This window comes from Choloepus didactylus, chromosome X (assembly GCF_015220235.1).
Source record: "Choloepus didactylus isolate mChoDid1 chromosome X, mChoDid1.pri, whole genome shotgun sequence".
Lineage (NCBI taxonomy): Eukaryota > Metazoa > Chordata > Mammalia > Pilosa > Megalonychidae > Choloepus > Choloepus didactylus.
Window position 1 is genome coordinate 49016053 of NC_051334.1, and position 17415 is coordinate 49033467.

Consider the following 17415-nt stretch of genomic DNA (forward strand, 5'->3'; position numbering starts at 1 on the left):
GCTAACTTTAGCACTGATATTTTATCATTTAAGGAGATATCAATTGATTGTTAGTTTTAAAATGCTTTTATCAGAATGGGTACTGAATTTATCAAAGGCTTTAAAATATCTATGGAGATAATCATATATTTTCCCCTTCTATCTATTAATATGTTGTATTATATTAACACATTACCTATACTTAACCATCCTTGCATTTCCAGAATGAAACTAATTTTGTTATGCTATATTCTTTTCTTAATATGGTTCTGAATTCTGTTTGCTAATATTTTATTTAGGATTTTTGCGTTGATATTCAGAGTGAAAATGGTCTACAATTTTTCTTTTCTGTGCTATCACTGTCATACTTGCTTTATAAAAATAATGTGGAAGTTTTCCTTCATTTTTTATGCTCCGGACCAATTTATGTAGCATTGAGATTAACTGGTATCTAACAGCTTGGTAGACTTCCCTATAAAACCATCTGGGCCTGATGCCTTTTTATGGGGGTAGTTCCTTAATAATGTTCTCTATTCCTTTTATGAAAATTGTTCTGGTAAACTCCAATAGGGTCAATTTTGGCAAACTGTATTTCCCTAGGCAATTATCCATTTCATCTAGGCTTTCAAATTTATCTGAGTATGCCTTTCTATATTTTGACTTTTGGAACCATGCTAATGTCTTACATCTAAAACCAAAAAATTAAATCCACATGGATAGGGGAAAACTAAAATTGAATACAAAAAGAAACAAACTATATTTAAAATCAAGTGAATAACATAACCATGTTGAATGAAGAATAAAAATAACTGAACCACAACCTTTTATTGAAGACCTATTATGTGCCAGACCCTGAGTGTGAAAGGTAGAAAAAAAAAAAGCATGCTCTGCCTGTCATATAGCTCACAGTCTAGTGGGGACATAAATATTAAATATAAATTATTTGTCTCTAATTACAAATTGTGAAAAATACAGTGAAGTTAAATAAAAAAAGGTGCTATGAAAGAGAGTAATAAGATAACCACTTTTGTTTAGGAGTGATAATTAAGCCAGGCTCTGAAGGATGGGGAAGAGTTTGCTGGGCAAAATAAAAGGGCATCAGATAGGGGGAACAAACTGTGGAAAGCTTTGAGCTGGGAAGAAGCTTGGAAAGTTTATAATATTGAAAGAAACTTGATATGGGTGGACTGAATGAAGGGGAATTGGTGAAAGATGAGGTTGGAAAGGTAAACAGGAGCCAAATTTTGTAGCACCTATCTTCACATGCTTTTGTTAAGTAAAAACGCAGTTACTTATTAGAACAACTAGAAGGAAATAACTGAAACTGTGGAACTGTAACCCATACCATACTTTGAAATGTGCTCTATAACTACTTGTTAAATCATACTTTGAAAGTTTTCATTTTTCTGTATATGTTATATTTCACAATAAAAAATGTTGAAAACAAAGTAAGTGAACCAAATAACTTTCAAATACAGTATTTTGACTGTATTCTGTCTAAAGACATAAAAAAGGCACACAAATCCCAAGCTCTACCTTCACAGGTTTATTTTTCATAGTGATGTGGGTATTGCAATTCTGAAAACACTTTCTGCATATCATAGGATCGAGCAAATGAGTAAATATTCCAAATAAAAGGCAGAGATTGGCAGAATGGATGAAAAACATGAACCAACTATATGCTGTCTACAAGAGACTCACTTTAGATTCAAAGACACAAGTAGGTTGAAAGTTAATGGAAGGAAAAATACATACCACACAAACAATAATCAGAAGAGAGGTGGAGTGGCTATAGTAACATGAGACAAAATAGGCATTAAAACAAAAATTGTTACTAGAGATAAAGAAGGACATTTTATAATGATAAAAGGATCAATCCATCAAGAATATAAAACACTTATAAAATCTACATGCCTAACAACAGAGCCCCAAAATACCTGAAACAAAAAAGGACAGAATTGAAGGAAGAAATAAGCAATTCAACATCATAGTTGGAGATTTCAACACCCCACTTTTAATAATGGATAGAACAACTAGACCTAAGATGAACAAAGAATGAGAAGACTTGAACAACACTATAAATCAGAGATAGACCTAACAGACATCTATGGAACATTCCACCCAACAGCAGCAGAAACCATGTTCTTCTCAAGTGCACAAGGAACATTCTACAAGACAGACCATATGTTAGAACATAAAACAAATCTCAATAAATTTGAAATTATTGAAATCATATAAAGTTTGTTCTCTGACCCCAATAGAATCTCTGAGCACAATGGAATGAAATTAGAACTCAATAACAGAAAGAAATTTAGGAAATTCACAAATACATGGAAATTAAACAATCCACTCCTAAATGACCAACGAGTCAAAGAAGAAATCATAATGGAAATTAGAAAATACTTTGAGATGAAAGAAAATGAAAATGCAACATACCAAAACTTAGAGATGTAGCTAAAGTGGTGCTTAGAGGGAAATTTATAGTTGGAAATGCCTATATTAAAAAAGAAGAAAGATCTCAAGTCAATAACCTAATCTTCCATCTTAAGAAACTAGAAAAAGAAGAGTGAATGAAATCCCAAACAGGCAGAAGGAAGGAAATAATAAAGATTAAGATGGAAATAAATGAAACAGAAAATAGAAAAACAATAGAGAAAATCAATGAAGACAAAAGTTGGTTCTTCAAAAAGATAAAAAAAATTGACAAACCTTTAGCTAGACTGTACAAGAAAAAGGAGAAAAAAATGCACATTACTAAAATCAGGAATGAAAGAGGGGACATTACTACTGACCTTACAGAAATAAAAAGGATTATAAGGGAACACTATGAACAACTGTATGTCAACATATTACAAAACCTAGATGAAAAGGACAAATTCCTTGAAAGACACAGACTACCTAAATTGACTCAAGAAGAAATGGAAAATCTGAATGGCCCTATAACAACAGATTGAATTAAAAAACAAAAACTAAAACTAAAAACTTCCCAATAAGAAATGCGGGACCAGATGGTTTCACTGGTAAATTCTACCAAATGTTTAAAGAAAGATTAACATCAGTCTTTCACACTCTTCCAAAAAAATAGAAGAGGAGGGAACACTGCCCAAGTCATTCTACAAGGCTAAAAAAGTATTACTCTGATACCAAAACCAGACAAAAACATCATAAAAAAACTACAGCCTAATATCTCTTATGAATATAAACACTATAATCCTCAATAAAATACTAACAAGTTGTATCCAGCAACAAATAAAAGGGATTATACACCATGACTGACCAAGTGGGGTATATCCCAAGAATGCAAGACTCAACATATGAAATCAATCAATATAATATACATATGCACAGAACAAAGGACCAAAAGCACATGATTATGTCAGTAAACATAGAAAAAGCATTTGATAAAATCCAATACCCTTTCATGATAAAAGCACTCAACAAAGTAGGAAAAGAACTTTGTCAACACTTAGGTAGCAGTTACTATATGACAGATGCACTGTTCTAACCACTTTACATTTATTAAATAATTTAATTCTCACACCAACTCTATGAGGCAAGAACTATTATTATACACATTTTACAGATGGGTAAACCGAGGCAAAGAGTATTTAAGTGACTTTTCGTATGTCAGGCATCTAATAAGTTGTGGAGCTGAAATTCACATACAAAAATTCTGGCTACAGAGTTCATGCTCTTAATCACACTATACTATACTATCTCTCAAAGAATGTGGAATGGTAATAATGATATACAGATTGGGTATCATTAGAGCTAGTGACTCAATCTTTACTAGTAAATAGACTTAATCCACTACACTGACACTGTTAATTTATATCAGTGACCATAATTTGTAATATTGGTAATATTAGTAGCAATGCTTATTTCATCAAGTTGGTAATGTTGGGTCAATCTTGATATTTAATTGTTATTTGGTGATAATTATATAAATAAGCATAATTTGTAACACTGGTAAAATTTTGTAAAATTAGTTGTAAAATTTGATGACATTAGTAACAGTGATTCAATTTCTATTTGTATTTGTAACTACAATTTCTATTTGTAACTACAATTGAATTCACAACTGTGTTACTCATATTTTGTATTAGTAATTATAACTTTAACATTAGTAATTATTTAGAATAGTTGAAATGTTAACCATATTAATTAATATGATTTCTATTAGTAACTATAATGTAGTACAAAACATAGATACTAATTTATATTAGTATTAGTAATCTTAATTCACAATAGTTGTTGTATCTATAATGATATTTTACAATGTTTGTATTAATACTTTATTTTAGTAATTACAATTTAATGCACAACATATCTTTTAAATTGATAATCTTAGTTTGTAACACTGGTAATAAATTATAATATTAGATATTAGTAGTGATGATTCAATTTCTATTATTAAGTATAACATAATTCACAAAGGTACTTATAATTTATATTAGAGCATAATTTGTAATATTAGTAATAATTTGTAATAATATATAATATTTGATGATGCCTGTAATGATTATTCAATTTATATTAGGAACTATAATTCTTAACATTGTAATTTATACCAGTAAACATAATTTGTAGTATTGGTGATAATCTTTAATATTAGTGATTATATTTTATGATAACAGTAACCAATAATTCAATTTCTATTTGTAAACATAACTTAATTTATAACACTGCTACTGATAATTTGTATTGGCAATCCTAATTTGAAATACTGGTAAAATTTCTATCAGGAGCAATATTTGACAATGTTAGTAACAATTACTTGATTTCTATATGTGACTCTCATTTGATCCATTATATTTTTGGTTAATTTACATTATAAATCAATTTTTAATACTGGTGAAAATAGGTAATATAAGTAATGGGATCTGGTAAATAATGGTATCAATGATTTAATTCACACCTGCAACCATAAGTACATTCATGATATTAATAAACTGTATCACAAAGCAATTTCATACCTCTGCATGCATACCCCAACTATATTTTCTGATATACCATCTATAACACATTCATTGGTAATATTGCAATAATCAATCAGGACATTACTCCTTCCTTCCCACCCTACTTCCCCCAGACTCACCATCTCTTTGTGATTAGGGTAGAAGGTCTGATCGATTAGGGGGAATTCCTCAGTCCCCAGTTTCTTGTGCAGTCGAACCATCTGGGCAAACTATGAGAGTCAGGAAAGACAGGTCAGCAAGTCCTTCACCTAGAGGGAGTCTCCAAGCTGGGACTCCAAGGTTTTAAAGTTTCTCAGATGCCCCAAATCAGAGTGGTTTCAGACTCCCGCATGCATGCATGAGCTGTTCCCTCTGCCAGTAGCACCCTTCCCATCACTTACCACCCAGGGCTTGTCACAGAAGTTGTAGACAGAATGCAAAGAGTTAACACTGGGGATTCCGGCATACTGCAGCCCAATGACCAAACTGCGGTAGTCTCCATTCCGCGCCATGCTGAAAGCATGCTGGCGGATCAGCACAAAGTCCGGCTTCAGAGACCTGGGGTGGTAGGGATAGGAATGTTGAGGGTCCCCCCAGAAGCTCTCCACCACTCTTGGAACAAACCCAAGTTTCTAAATCTCTGCAGTTCCAAGAAATTGCAAAGTGGTTTCTTACCTCTGCAGACATGCACAAGCTGCTCCCTCTGCCACAAGCACCTTTTGTATTCTTTCTCCATCTGGTGATTTCCTTAAGCCTTTCCTACCTCCTCCTCTCTCCTCACCAAGGTCAGCTCTGGCAGCTACCTAGTCGCAGTCTCTCAGACCACTAGCTGGCCTCAAAGTGTGCTGCCCAGAATATATTCAGCTTCAGGGCCTCTACACTGGCTGTTCCCTCTACCTGGAACATTTCACTCCCTAGATGTCTATATGGATCACTTCTTCATCTCCTTCAGAAGCATATGTCTCCCATACTATTGGGCCACTGTATCCAAATTGCAGACCTTACCACCATCCAACAATCCCTACACCTCCTTACCGGCATATAATTTTTTTAGCACTTTTACACTATTTAATTTTCATATTTATTTGTTTATTTGTGTGTATCCCACAATGAAATCAGTAGACTGTGGGCTTCACAAGGTAGGGATTTCTTTTTATCTTTTATTTTTGGTATGTTTTGTTCGTTGCTAGGTCCTCAGCACCTAGGACAGTTCCTGGCACACTGCAGGTGTTCAATAAACATTTGTTGAACGTAAAATGCTGAGAGCAGCGCCTGGCATGCAGTAGATGCTCAACAAATATTTATTGAATTAAAAAGAGACAATTTTGACTTGTGGGCTGCTGGGATCCTTGGCTCTTCTTCAGAAGAAAAGCTATCTCTCTGTACATTTTGTGCCTGGGATCTTGCTCACAGAAGGTTGGGTGGGGAGGTGAGGACCCTTCCTCAGCTCTAAGGGAGTCCTTATGCTTCTCCCATTATATCGAGGTAATCTTTTTATACCCACCGCACAACCTTCACCCCATTCCGAAGAACTTCCATGTCCACAGAGAATCCACCATTGGCGTGAGCCACAAGGTTAAGATCAGAGAACTCGGCCTGAGAAAGGGAGAAATTGGTGATTTGCCCAAATCACGCAAAAATGACGACTCAGTTTGCAATCTGGACAGTTGGCCCCCAAGTCCATCTGCCCCAACTAACCTGTTCTACTTTAATGTCAATTTCTCCATGGATCTTTTTCCCTTTGAAGTATTTTGCCCTGAAGAGGAAAAGCAGAGCACATCAGTCAATGCTCAAATCCCAGGAAGGAAGACAAAACCCAGGCTGTTCCCTTGATCCCGAGCCTTTGTCTCCTCAGTGCCACTATAGAAACCATAAAGTGTATTATAATTGTTAAAATACTTTGAAAAATAAACAGTGCTTTGCAAACAATAAAGTCTGTTGTAATCCATATGGAGGTGTGCACATGTTAAAGGACACTGAAAAACGTAAAATATTCCCTTACACCACGGAGAGCGGGCATTTCCCAAAGTATAGTCTGCTAGTCACACTGCTATTGTAAATGTTGAAAAGCTTCACCAAATGAGTAGTGCTTTGCAAACCTCAATGTACTTTGAAACCGCATGGAGGTTTGTAAATGGCAATGAGCCTTATATAATACATACATATAAAGTGTGTGTTTGGGTGCACTTCAGTGCTGATGTATGTCTCTGTGCCTGTGTCTGCTTGTGTGACCCAAAGCATCTCTCGGCTCTCTGGCCCTTTCCCAAGGGGAAGCACATTCACCATAGGGTTGTGTGCTGAGAGGGATAAAACAGCCTTTTCAGCTGTATCAGAAAAGGAGAAGCAGATTGAGGGGTGTGGGTTGGGGTGGTTCTAAAGAAGCTGTAACAAGCACTGATGGGCCAGAAGGTGGGGGAAGGAACACAGCTGAAGATGAGGAGAAGCCACAGGACGGAAGAAGAGTAGGAGCAGCAGTAAGCACATCACAAATTGCTACGTCACTGTCCCTGGGCCCATCCCTAGCTGAGCTCAGTTTCCAGTTGCCTCCTCACCCAAGCCCAGGATTCCTGCGTGACGGGCTTCTCCACAGACAGAACCTCACCTCCGATCAGGTTCTCATAGAATGGGGATGAGGGGAGGAGACACTGCCAGGGTTGCTGACATGTTGCTGACATGCACACAATCAGTCTCTGACATATACAGTACAAATGGGCCCTAGTGACATCACCAACACACACGAAAGACCCTAAGCATAGCTATTCTTTCTCTCCCTCTCTCCCTTCCCCCCCTCTCCACCCCCTCCCTCACAAGGGCCAGAAAAGAATGTCTCTCAGATCCACACATTTTTCATCTGTAAAATGATGATGAGTTCAGAGTATATCACTGTTTTTCGAACTTTTTTGACCACCAGTGTAGAGGATACTATGGAATTGTGCTCAGATCTCCTCTTCAGGGCCAATGCACCCATATTCCAGCTGCTGGGAATACCAGCTATTAAGAGCACACAGTCGTTCTCCTCACTAGGAATTGTCCACTGTCACAGACCACTGCTGTGGCTAAGGTTATACCTACTTTCTGAGGGCAGCCCTTAGTTTATATCTGGTCTCTGAGGAGATACAAAGGCCAGCCTCCTTGCCTCAATATGGGTTCCCCCTATGATCAGTGGAGGCTTCTGATACAATCTCATGGTAAGTCAACTTCTTCTTCAGCCCAATCGTACCATCCTTGCAGGTGGTGATCTCAAGGGCACTCCCCAGTAAGTCTCCTGCTTGTAAATCTCTGCCTCAAAGTCTGTTTCCAGGGAACTCAGCCTAAAATAACAGGCAAGAGAAATGAAACTACAAAGCAGACTCAAGCAATTCTCAAGCTGGATCACCCAGCAGTCAATTGGTAATGAGGATCCATCACGGGTGGGAGGTGGAGCACAGACAGCCCATTGTAAGCTATAACAATACAAAGGGCTCTGCAGCAGTTCCAGGTTGTGATGCAAGCAGCTCTGCCACTCAGGCCATAGGATCTGGCAGATCCTACCACACTGGAGGTGTCAGTGGTAGGAAAAGATGTAGTGTGGATTTTATGGGAAGCCCAGGCAGGAAAATCACAATGTAGGCCCCTGGGGTACTGGAGCAGCAGCGACTTTTACGGATAGCAGACTATAATGGGACACTGGTGGAAGGGAATGCAGTGGCTGGTAAAACATCCCTGGCAATTGAGAGGTGTAAGGGAAATTGTAACCAGAGTTGGGTGACTATTTGCTAAACGCTGTTGATTAGGTAAAGAAAGATCTGCCGTGCTCAGGGTGAATAATTACCAATTCAAGGCAAAATGTGGAAGCCAGGGAGCCTCCTTGGCTACATTTAAAGAAGCCCTATTTTTCTGCAGCCAGAGGGACAGAGGGGAGCACCAGGCTCAGAACTTAATTGTAAGTATAGTAGAGGTTCAGAGAAGGTTAAATTCTCAGGTCCAGCACATCTCTTATGCCATGCTCCTAACAGAGAAGGAGACTTAGGATGGGGATACCTGGGTAGATGCAATTAAAAACTTTGGATTTACAGATTCACCTGAACCACTAGGTCTGCAAAAGTATCCCCCCTGCTCCCCCACCTCTACCATGTTAGACTACAGATTCCCTCTGCTTGAAGATAATGCAGGGGTCAAATGAAGCAGGTGTCTTATAAGATAATGATTGGCCCTTTCAGAATCTAGCCCCCACCTCCTCTCCCAGCAACCAGGCTCATAACCAGGGTCAAATCCTAGCATGACCTGACTGGAGAAATTATAGGCTTATAAAGGAAGGAGAGGAACTAAATGCAGAAGCTTAAGAATCTGGTTAATATGTACTGGAAAGAGCTGGGAAACTATGCATGGGACTGGATCCTGAGGACAATGGATCAAGGTGGTGGAACAGAAAGTTGTCTTCTGGGGATATAGAATTAAAAACCTTGGCAAGGATCCTAGAAGATCATGCTAACACACACTAGGATGACACTTGGAAGTCTGGAGAAAACAATATCCCACACCAAATGAAACAGAAATGCCAGAAATTCCATGGTAGATTGTGGAGGAAAGGACCAAAGGGCTCATAGAAGCAGACATGCTAGGGTAGATTTACTACTCAAGTCTAGAAAACCCACCAGCTGACTATGTTTTATGGGAGAGCCCAGAGGATATACACAACTTAACAAAGCAATAAGGAATATGCTGGTGATACTGGCACCAGCAATGTTGAGAAGCACAGTAGGGGTAAGGTAATAAATGAAATCCTGGCCCAGGTCCTGCTCACAGTAGATCCACTGAGTCCACAGACCCACCCAGTCACCATTTCCCTGGTTCAAATGCATAATTGGAATGGATATAATTTGTAGTTTTCTGAACCCTTACATGGGTTCCCCTTGGCTTGTGGTGTAAGAGCTATTGTAGTGGGAAGACCAGTGGACCTCTGAAACTGCCCTCCCTTCCCAATCAAAGCAGTAAATCAAAAACAATATTGTATCCCAGGGGTAATGGTGGAAGTACTTGATGCTCTTAAAGATCCAAAGGATGCAGGGCTGTTGGTTCCATATGACCCCTGAAGAGACTGGATGGATCCTGTAGAGTGATTGTATACTACCACAAGCTTAACCAAGTGGTAGTTTTGATTGTAGCTTCTATACTGGCCATGCTGTCATTGCTAAAGCAGGTTAATAAGACCTCAGGTACATGATATGTGGCCACTGATTTGGCAAATGCATTCTTTCTATTCTGATAAGAAAAAGAGGATCAGAAACAGTTCATATTCATGTGAGACTGATAGCAATATTCATTTATGGTCTTGCCAAAGAGTTATGATAACTCTTGCCCTATGTCATAATATTGCCCAAAGGGACCAGAGCATCTGGATATGCCACAGAATATCACACTGAATCACTATATCAATCATATCATGCTCATTGACAGATGAGCAAGAGTTGGTCAGCACGTTGCATTGTTAAGATACGTGCACTTCTGAGGGTGGGAGATAAATCCTATGAAGACTCAGGAGCCTGACACATTAGTAACATTTTTAGGGATCCAGTGGTCCAGGGCATGCCAGGAGAGTCCTTCCAAAGAATAGGGCAAATTATTGCATCTTATGTCTCCAACCATGAAGAAAAAAGCACAATATCTGGTAGGCATAGGCCTCTTCAGGTTCTGGAGGCAGCAAATTCCACACCTGGAAATACTGATCTGACCCATATATCAGGTGACATGTAAGGCTGACAGCTCAGAGTGGGAGCCAGTGCAGAAAAGGGTTCTGGAACAAGTCCAGGCTGTGGTACAAGCAGCCCTGCCATTTAGGCCATATGATCTGGCAGATCCTATGATACTGGAGGTGTCAGCAGTGGGAAAGATGCAATGTGGAGCCTTTGGGAAGCCCATGTGAGAGGCCCCTGGGATTCTGGAGCAAGGCATGCCATCTGCAGCAGGAAATTATATGCCTTTTAAGAAACAAATCCTGATGTAGTACTGGGCCCTGTTAGAGAAAGAATACTTGTCTGTGGGCATCAAATGACCATGCATCCAGAACTGCCCATTATGAACTGAGTCCTGCCAATCTGCCAAGTAATAAAGTCAGGCAGGATGGAGCCCAAGCAGGACCAAGCAAGCTGCATGAGTAGGTAACCCAGATCTCTACTTCATCCACAACTATTACACTAGTACCTTCCTCTCTGCTCACCAAGGGGATTACTTACAACCAGCTGATGAAGGAAGAAAAAGCCCAAGCTTGGTTCACAAATGGGATGGGTTGGTGTGTGTGTAGAAGCCAAAAATAGACAGTAGCTGCACTATAGCCCCACTTGGAGTGGCCTTGAAAGACAGTGGAAGAGCTCCTGATGTGCAGAGCTTCAGGCTGTATACCTGGTCATACATTTTGTGTGGAAAGAGAAAGGGCCCAAAGTTAGAATATATATTCACTTATATGCAGTGGTGAATGGCTTTGGTGGTTGGTCATGAATCTAGAAGGAAAAATACTGGAAAATCAGTACAAGATCTGGGTCAGCATATGGCAGTGGGTAGAAAGTGAGGAGTGAAAATCTTTGCATTGCATGTTAACACCCACCAGACCAGCATCCATCATGGAAGTGGCACTAAACAACCAGGTAAACAGAATGGATCTGCCAGATGATATCAGCCAGCCTCTATAGTCACTCCAGTGCTGGCAAATAGGCACATAAATGAAGTTTCAACAGTAGCAGAAATAGAGGCTATCTGTGGGGCCAACAGCATTTCTGCCTAATCTCTAACCTTCCAGCAACAGAGACCAGTGCTGAGTCCCTGATATGGCACCATCCCTCTAAGAGACCAACCAGCCAGTGGTGCCAAACTGACTACATTGAGCTACTACCACCCCCACCCCACCGTAAGAGTAGTGATTCATTTTGACTGGAATATTCCACATATGGGTTTGCCTTTATATGGAAAGGCAGGACTATCGCCATCCAAGGACTTACAGAGGATTTTAACAGCATAGGGTCCCACATAATATTGCTTCAGACCAAAGGACACAGAAAAGGAGGTGTAAAAGTGGGTACATGATGATGGGCTCCAATGATCACATCACATAGCACAGTAACCAGAAGCGGCTGGCCTGATAGAGTGATAGAACAACTTGTTGAAGACACAGTTAAGACCCCAGCTTAGAGGTGATACATACAAGAATGTGGCATCATCCCCCAAAATTGTGTGCACCTTAAATCAATGACCATTGTATGTGTAGTTTTCCTAACTGGTAGAATACATGAGTTTGGGAACTCAGGGATTAAAGTACAAGTGGCTCAGGTTACCATCACTCCCAGTGACTCACTTTTGTAATCTGTGCTTCCTGTTCCCTCAGGACTTTAGGATTAAAGGTCCTGGTTCTCCAAGAGGGAACATTGCTACCAGGGTTCAGAGCAAGAATCCCATTAAACTACAAGCTATGGCTGCCACCAAAACACTTCAGGTTTCTCATGCCAAGGGACATGAGGAGGAGTCACTATATTGGCAGAAGTAGTTGACCCTGATCATAAGGAGAAAATAGGGCTGCTGCTGCACAGTGCGGGCAGAGAGGAATGTGTTTGGCACCCTGACAATTAATTTGGGCATCTCTTGGTACTCCTTGCTCAACTTTGATGGCAAATGGACTAATGCAGCAGCCACAGCCTAAGAAGGGCATGGTGACCAAGGGCTCAGATCTCCCAAGGATGAGAGAATGGATCAACCATCAGGTAAGCAACTGAAACCAAAAAAGGTGCTGGCTGAAAGTGAGGGGAATCTAGAATGTATAGCAGAGGAAGTAGACAGTGAATGTCATGTATGGTCTTGCAATCAATTGCAGCAGTGGAGGCTGCAGTTAGTCTCACAAACCTTGCTCTTTTAAGTTTCTCCCAGAATGCAAGACCAATGAGAACGCTGGAAATTCTGTCTCCAGATGGGGTGAATTTATTATAAGAAGCAAGTGGATCTGAATAATACAAGGGGTGGACTGTGTGCTCCACTTAGATCTTTACCTCCTTCCTTCCGTCTGTCCTCATATCTGTCCCCCAAGTTCAAAGAATATCTGCTGATGAAGGCTCACAGCTGTCACTCACTGAGAATTGCCCTCTGCAGCAGGGATTTGCGTCACCCAAGATGACGCCTCCTTTCAGGGGGCCGACTGCAGTCAATGACTGCAATGAATACAAAAGCCTGGCCACCCCACTTCAATTAGGACAACTCTGAAGGACCATCCTAGCTCCAGAGGTCCCCAGACGGTAGGCTGTGGCCCCTGTTGTGTCTACATCACAGCTCCACTTTTCCCTCTGCCCAATTCTGTGTCCCTTATTCCACCACAGGTGTTGCTTCCAAGAGCTCTCTCAATAAATCTCCTGCACACAAATTTCAGAGTCTGCTTCCAGGAAATTCTAAGAAAACAAACCACAATAAGAAATGTAGTTTACATAACCTACTATATACATATGTACATAATAATCCACCCTATATATGTAATATATATTATACAATACATATGTTATACAGCAAATATAATAAAATATAGAATACATCTTATGTAATATGTAACAGGTTATATATTATATACTAAGGGTATATGTATATAGAATGTGTATATATATAAAATTGGAATGAGAATTTCCATAAATAATTACATTTACCTTATGCAATGCAGTCTGATATTTTCTATTCTTTCTTTTTTCCTATTCTATTTTATTCCACGTAATGAAGAAGTATTAAGTGTTATGTACGTAATAAACCAATTATGTAACACATGGATTATATGCAGATTACATATCTTATTGGAACAGCAGTTTTGCTAAACAATAATTACCCTTACTATGTGCGATATGCTCTGTTATTTTCTATTCTCATTTATTCTACTTCATGAAGAAAATGAAAGGCTGGTCATAAGTCAATAGGTGACCCATAGTTTGGAAAACACTGGATTAAATTATCTCTAAAAGGGAGATGTGAGTCTCAATTCAGAGTTTGCAATTTTAAACCACAGAGGAAGAGTGGTGAGGTTTGGTGGGAAAGGCATCAGACTGTACATAGGCATTCACTCCATTACAGAGCCTGTACACTCCTTCCTTCACTCCAGGAATAAATAAGTATTTGCTTACTGTAATTCACATATTCCAGCAAAACTTGCTAACAGCAAAAAATAATAAATATTTGCTAGATTGGCTGTAAGTAAAGACTTGAGGGACTGCTGGGATAAAAGGTGGCTTCTTGGATGCATAAAGGGAAGGGAAATGCTTTTTCAATGAATTCAGCAGGTGCTCAATAAATGCTTGCTGGACAGATTGCAAGAAAAAAAAAGTAAAACACTGGAGTTGTGGGTATGGAAAAGAAAAGGAACTTTTCAGTATTCAGTAGATAATTAATAAATGTTTGAAGGAATGAAAAATGAAACAGCAAAGAACCTGCCTGGAGGATGGGAATGGAGAAAGAAAGTCTAAAGGAGGGTGGTTACTGATAGACGGGAACTCATTAAGGTTTGCTGATTTCAATGACACAAATTTAGCCAGGAAGAGGGCACTTGTGTGAGTGGGTGTTGGTGAAGGAATCACAGCAGGTGCTCAATAAATGCTTTGTGGATTGATGGAAAAAAGAGTGGAGGAGTCTACTGCAGGGACAGGAATGTGTTGTTTGAACAGCATACAGTAGGAGACTAATAAGGACTTTCTGGGTTAATTGGGGGAAAAGTGCAGTTGAGGAGATGGTTACTAAGTAGGAGAAGGGGACTAGTCAGACTATAGTAGGTGCACATCATGAGCTTTCAGGATTGTGTAGTGTGAAAGGCAGGATGGAGACTGTTAAAGGGGGAATTAGGGCTACAAGAGGGGGAGAAGAGACATTGAATGTGGGGTTCTTAGAAGTATACAATAAGTGCTCACCAAATTATTGTGGGGTTGTGTGGAGGAAAAGGTATAGGGAAGGCAGCTGGTGGTTGGGATTATAGAGGGAAGGGGAGCTGAAAGAGGGCTCTTCCTAATATATAGCAGCACTTAAAAAATGCCTCTTGTTCTCTGACACATAGAAAGTATGCAATAAATATCTGTGGAAAGAATAAATGGCTTTGAACAGAAGGAAAGTTTCCTGGGGGGAGGGGGTATCTAACCAGCAAACAGCTGGTACTTAATGAGTTCAGGCTGAACTAGAGCCCTGGAGAGAGAGCTCCTGAGGCAGGGTCAGGAATTTCCAGAGACATGGAAAGGGGAAGTTCAGAATGACTCACGTAGTAGGTGCTTAATAAATGTTTACTGGTTTACATAGAAGAAAGGCTTTTTGGGATATGAACTCAAGGTCAGCCGAGGGAATCATAGGGGTGCTGAAGGGAGTGGGAAAGGAGTAACCCCTATAATTTGGGCTTTGAATTTATCAAAGTACAGGACCTTGGGGAGAGGCCTTATGGTAGGGGCAGGTTCTCCAGGGAGTAATGAAGGAGAGTGTACTCCCAATACACAACAGAACTGCATACATGTTCACTGGGTCTACTGGGAGAAAAGGACTTTGGAGAGGAGGTGTGAACATAGGGCACACCGAAGGCACTCCATAAATGCTCAAAGAAAAGGTCTTTGAGGGAAGGGGATTAGAATGGAGCAGAGGCAGACAATGAATAAATGCTCACTGGATCCATTAGAAGAAAAGGACTTTCAGGAGGGGGGCTTGATACTGGGCATACAATCACTTGAAAAATGCTCACTGAATCCATAGGAGGAAAAGTCCTTTGGGGAAGGGGAATGGGGATGCAGAGGCTTGATCTATGTAAGCACGATTCTCCATCCACGGAAGGGAGGAAAAGCATTTGTGGAGAAGATACATACTCAGGCACACAGGAGGTGCTCCATAAATGCTTCATGGAGCAATTAAAAGAAAAGGTCTTTGAAAAGAGGGATTGAAATGGGGCACACAACAAGTGCTAGATATCTGATCACCAGATTAATTAGAGGCAAAGGTCTCTATGGAGAGGTTCGAAGGTTGGGTCAGGCAGAAGGTGCTCAATACATGCAAAAAGAATTCACCAGAGGAAAAGGCATCAGAGAAAGGGTCTAGGGATGGGGTACACAGCAGGCACTCAATAGATGCTTGCTGAAAATACTGGAGAAAATGGCCTTTAGGGAATGTGCATGCATCAGGCAGTTGGTAAATGCTAGATGGATCCACTAAAGGAAAGGCCTTTGAAGAAGTGGCTTGAGAACGGGGGCTACTCAATTGAGGAGGCACTCAAACGTTTTCTAGATACATTATAGGAAAAGAAACGAGTCACACACAGATGGTTCAAAACTGCTTATGAGCATGAGGAAAAGGATTTGTTTGGGAAAGGGGTTTGGGGGCGGGGCATATAGCAAACACTTAATAAATGCTTCCTAAATCCTTTCAAGGAAAAGGCCCTAGGTAGTGGGCCTGGAGTTGGGGCACACAGAAGGTATTCAATAAAGGCTCACAGAATCCACTAAAGGCAAAGCTTTGGGCCAGTAGTTAGGGTAGGGATCCACAGCAGGCACTCAATCAATGTTCACTGAACAGTCTAAAAGGTCTTTGAGGAGGGGGCTGGGGGTGGGACACACAGCACAGACTGGATACATACTCACAAGATTCATTAGAGAAGGCTTTAGGTCAAGGGTTGGGGGGGGGGACAGGGCACGGATAGGACTCTTAATAAATGTTTACAAAATTCAGTGAAGCCAAGGGCCTTGAGGAAGGGCTCCTCTATGAGGTACATTGCAGGTACTTGATAAATGCTCCCCAGATCCATTAGCAGAAAAGACCTTTAGGGCGAGGGGTGGGTATTAGGAAACATATTAGGCTTTCAAATGTTCACAGGATGTATTGAAGCCACAGGCTTTGGGGAGGGGGTATTGGGGAAGAGGTACACAGCAGGCGTTTCATAATTGCTCCCTCTATCCATCGAGAAGGCTTTGGGTGGGCGAATGGGTAGGGGGCAAGGCTGGGGCACACAGAAGCACCCAGAATAATCTAAAGGAAAAGGCTTTGAGGGAGGTGGCCAAGTGACCGGCACATAAGCGGCGCTTGATAATTGCTCGCTGCGGGACGATCCGGGGACCCAGGCCCGCGGGGAGACGTCCTCAGCAGTGGCTTACCAGTCGGTGTGCGGCTCGTCGATGACCAGCAGCACTCTGGCGGCTGCGCCCCCGCGGCCTGCGCCCCCAGCACCGCCGCCCACCTGCTCGCTGAAGGTGGCAGCCGCGGCTGCTGTGGTCTGCTTGACCGCGTTGGACAACGATGAGAAGAAGCCACCGCCTCCTGAAGACCCGGGGCTAGGGGCGGCCGGAGAGGCCACAGGGGCAGCTGCGGAGGCCCTGTCAGCAGTGGCGGTCGCGGGGCCGGGCGTGGCTCCCGGGCTAGGGGCAGCGGGCGGCGGCGGGGGCGGCTGCGGGCGCTGCAGGTCTGTCATGTACCCATTTGGCAGATTGGCCATGAAGTTGCTGTCCGACAGGCGGCGCCGCAGGTAGTTCAT

The 17415-nt window shown here is 41.1% G+C and overlaps 1 protein-coding gene across 2 annotated transcripts in view; it reads right to left on the reverse strand.

The window, feature by feature from the left end:
* The window catches only part of SYN1 (synapsin I), a 41737-nt gene extending 24322 nt beyond the window's left edge, over positions 1–17415 (reverse strand). For both annotated transcript variants that reach the window (XM_037821279.1, XM_037821278.1), the window contains exons 1-5: positions 17039–17415; positions 6636–6693; positions 6442–6533; positions 5339–5495; positions 5078–5167 (exon numbers count right to left, since the gene is read on the reverse strand). In XM_037821279.1, the coding sequence (XP_037677207.1) occupies positions 5078–5167; positions 5339–5495; positions 6442–6533; positions 6636–6693; positions 17039–17415 (774 nt within the window). The remainder of the gene's footprint in view (positions 1–5077; positions 5168–5338; positions 5496–6441; positions 6534–6635; positions 6694–17038) is intronic.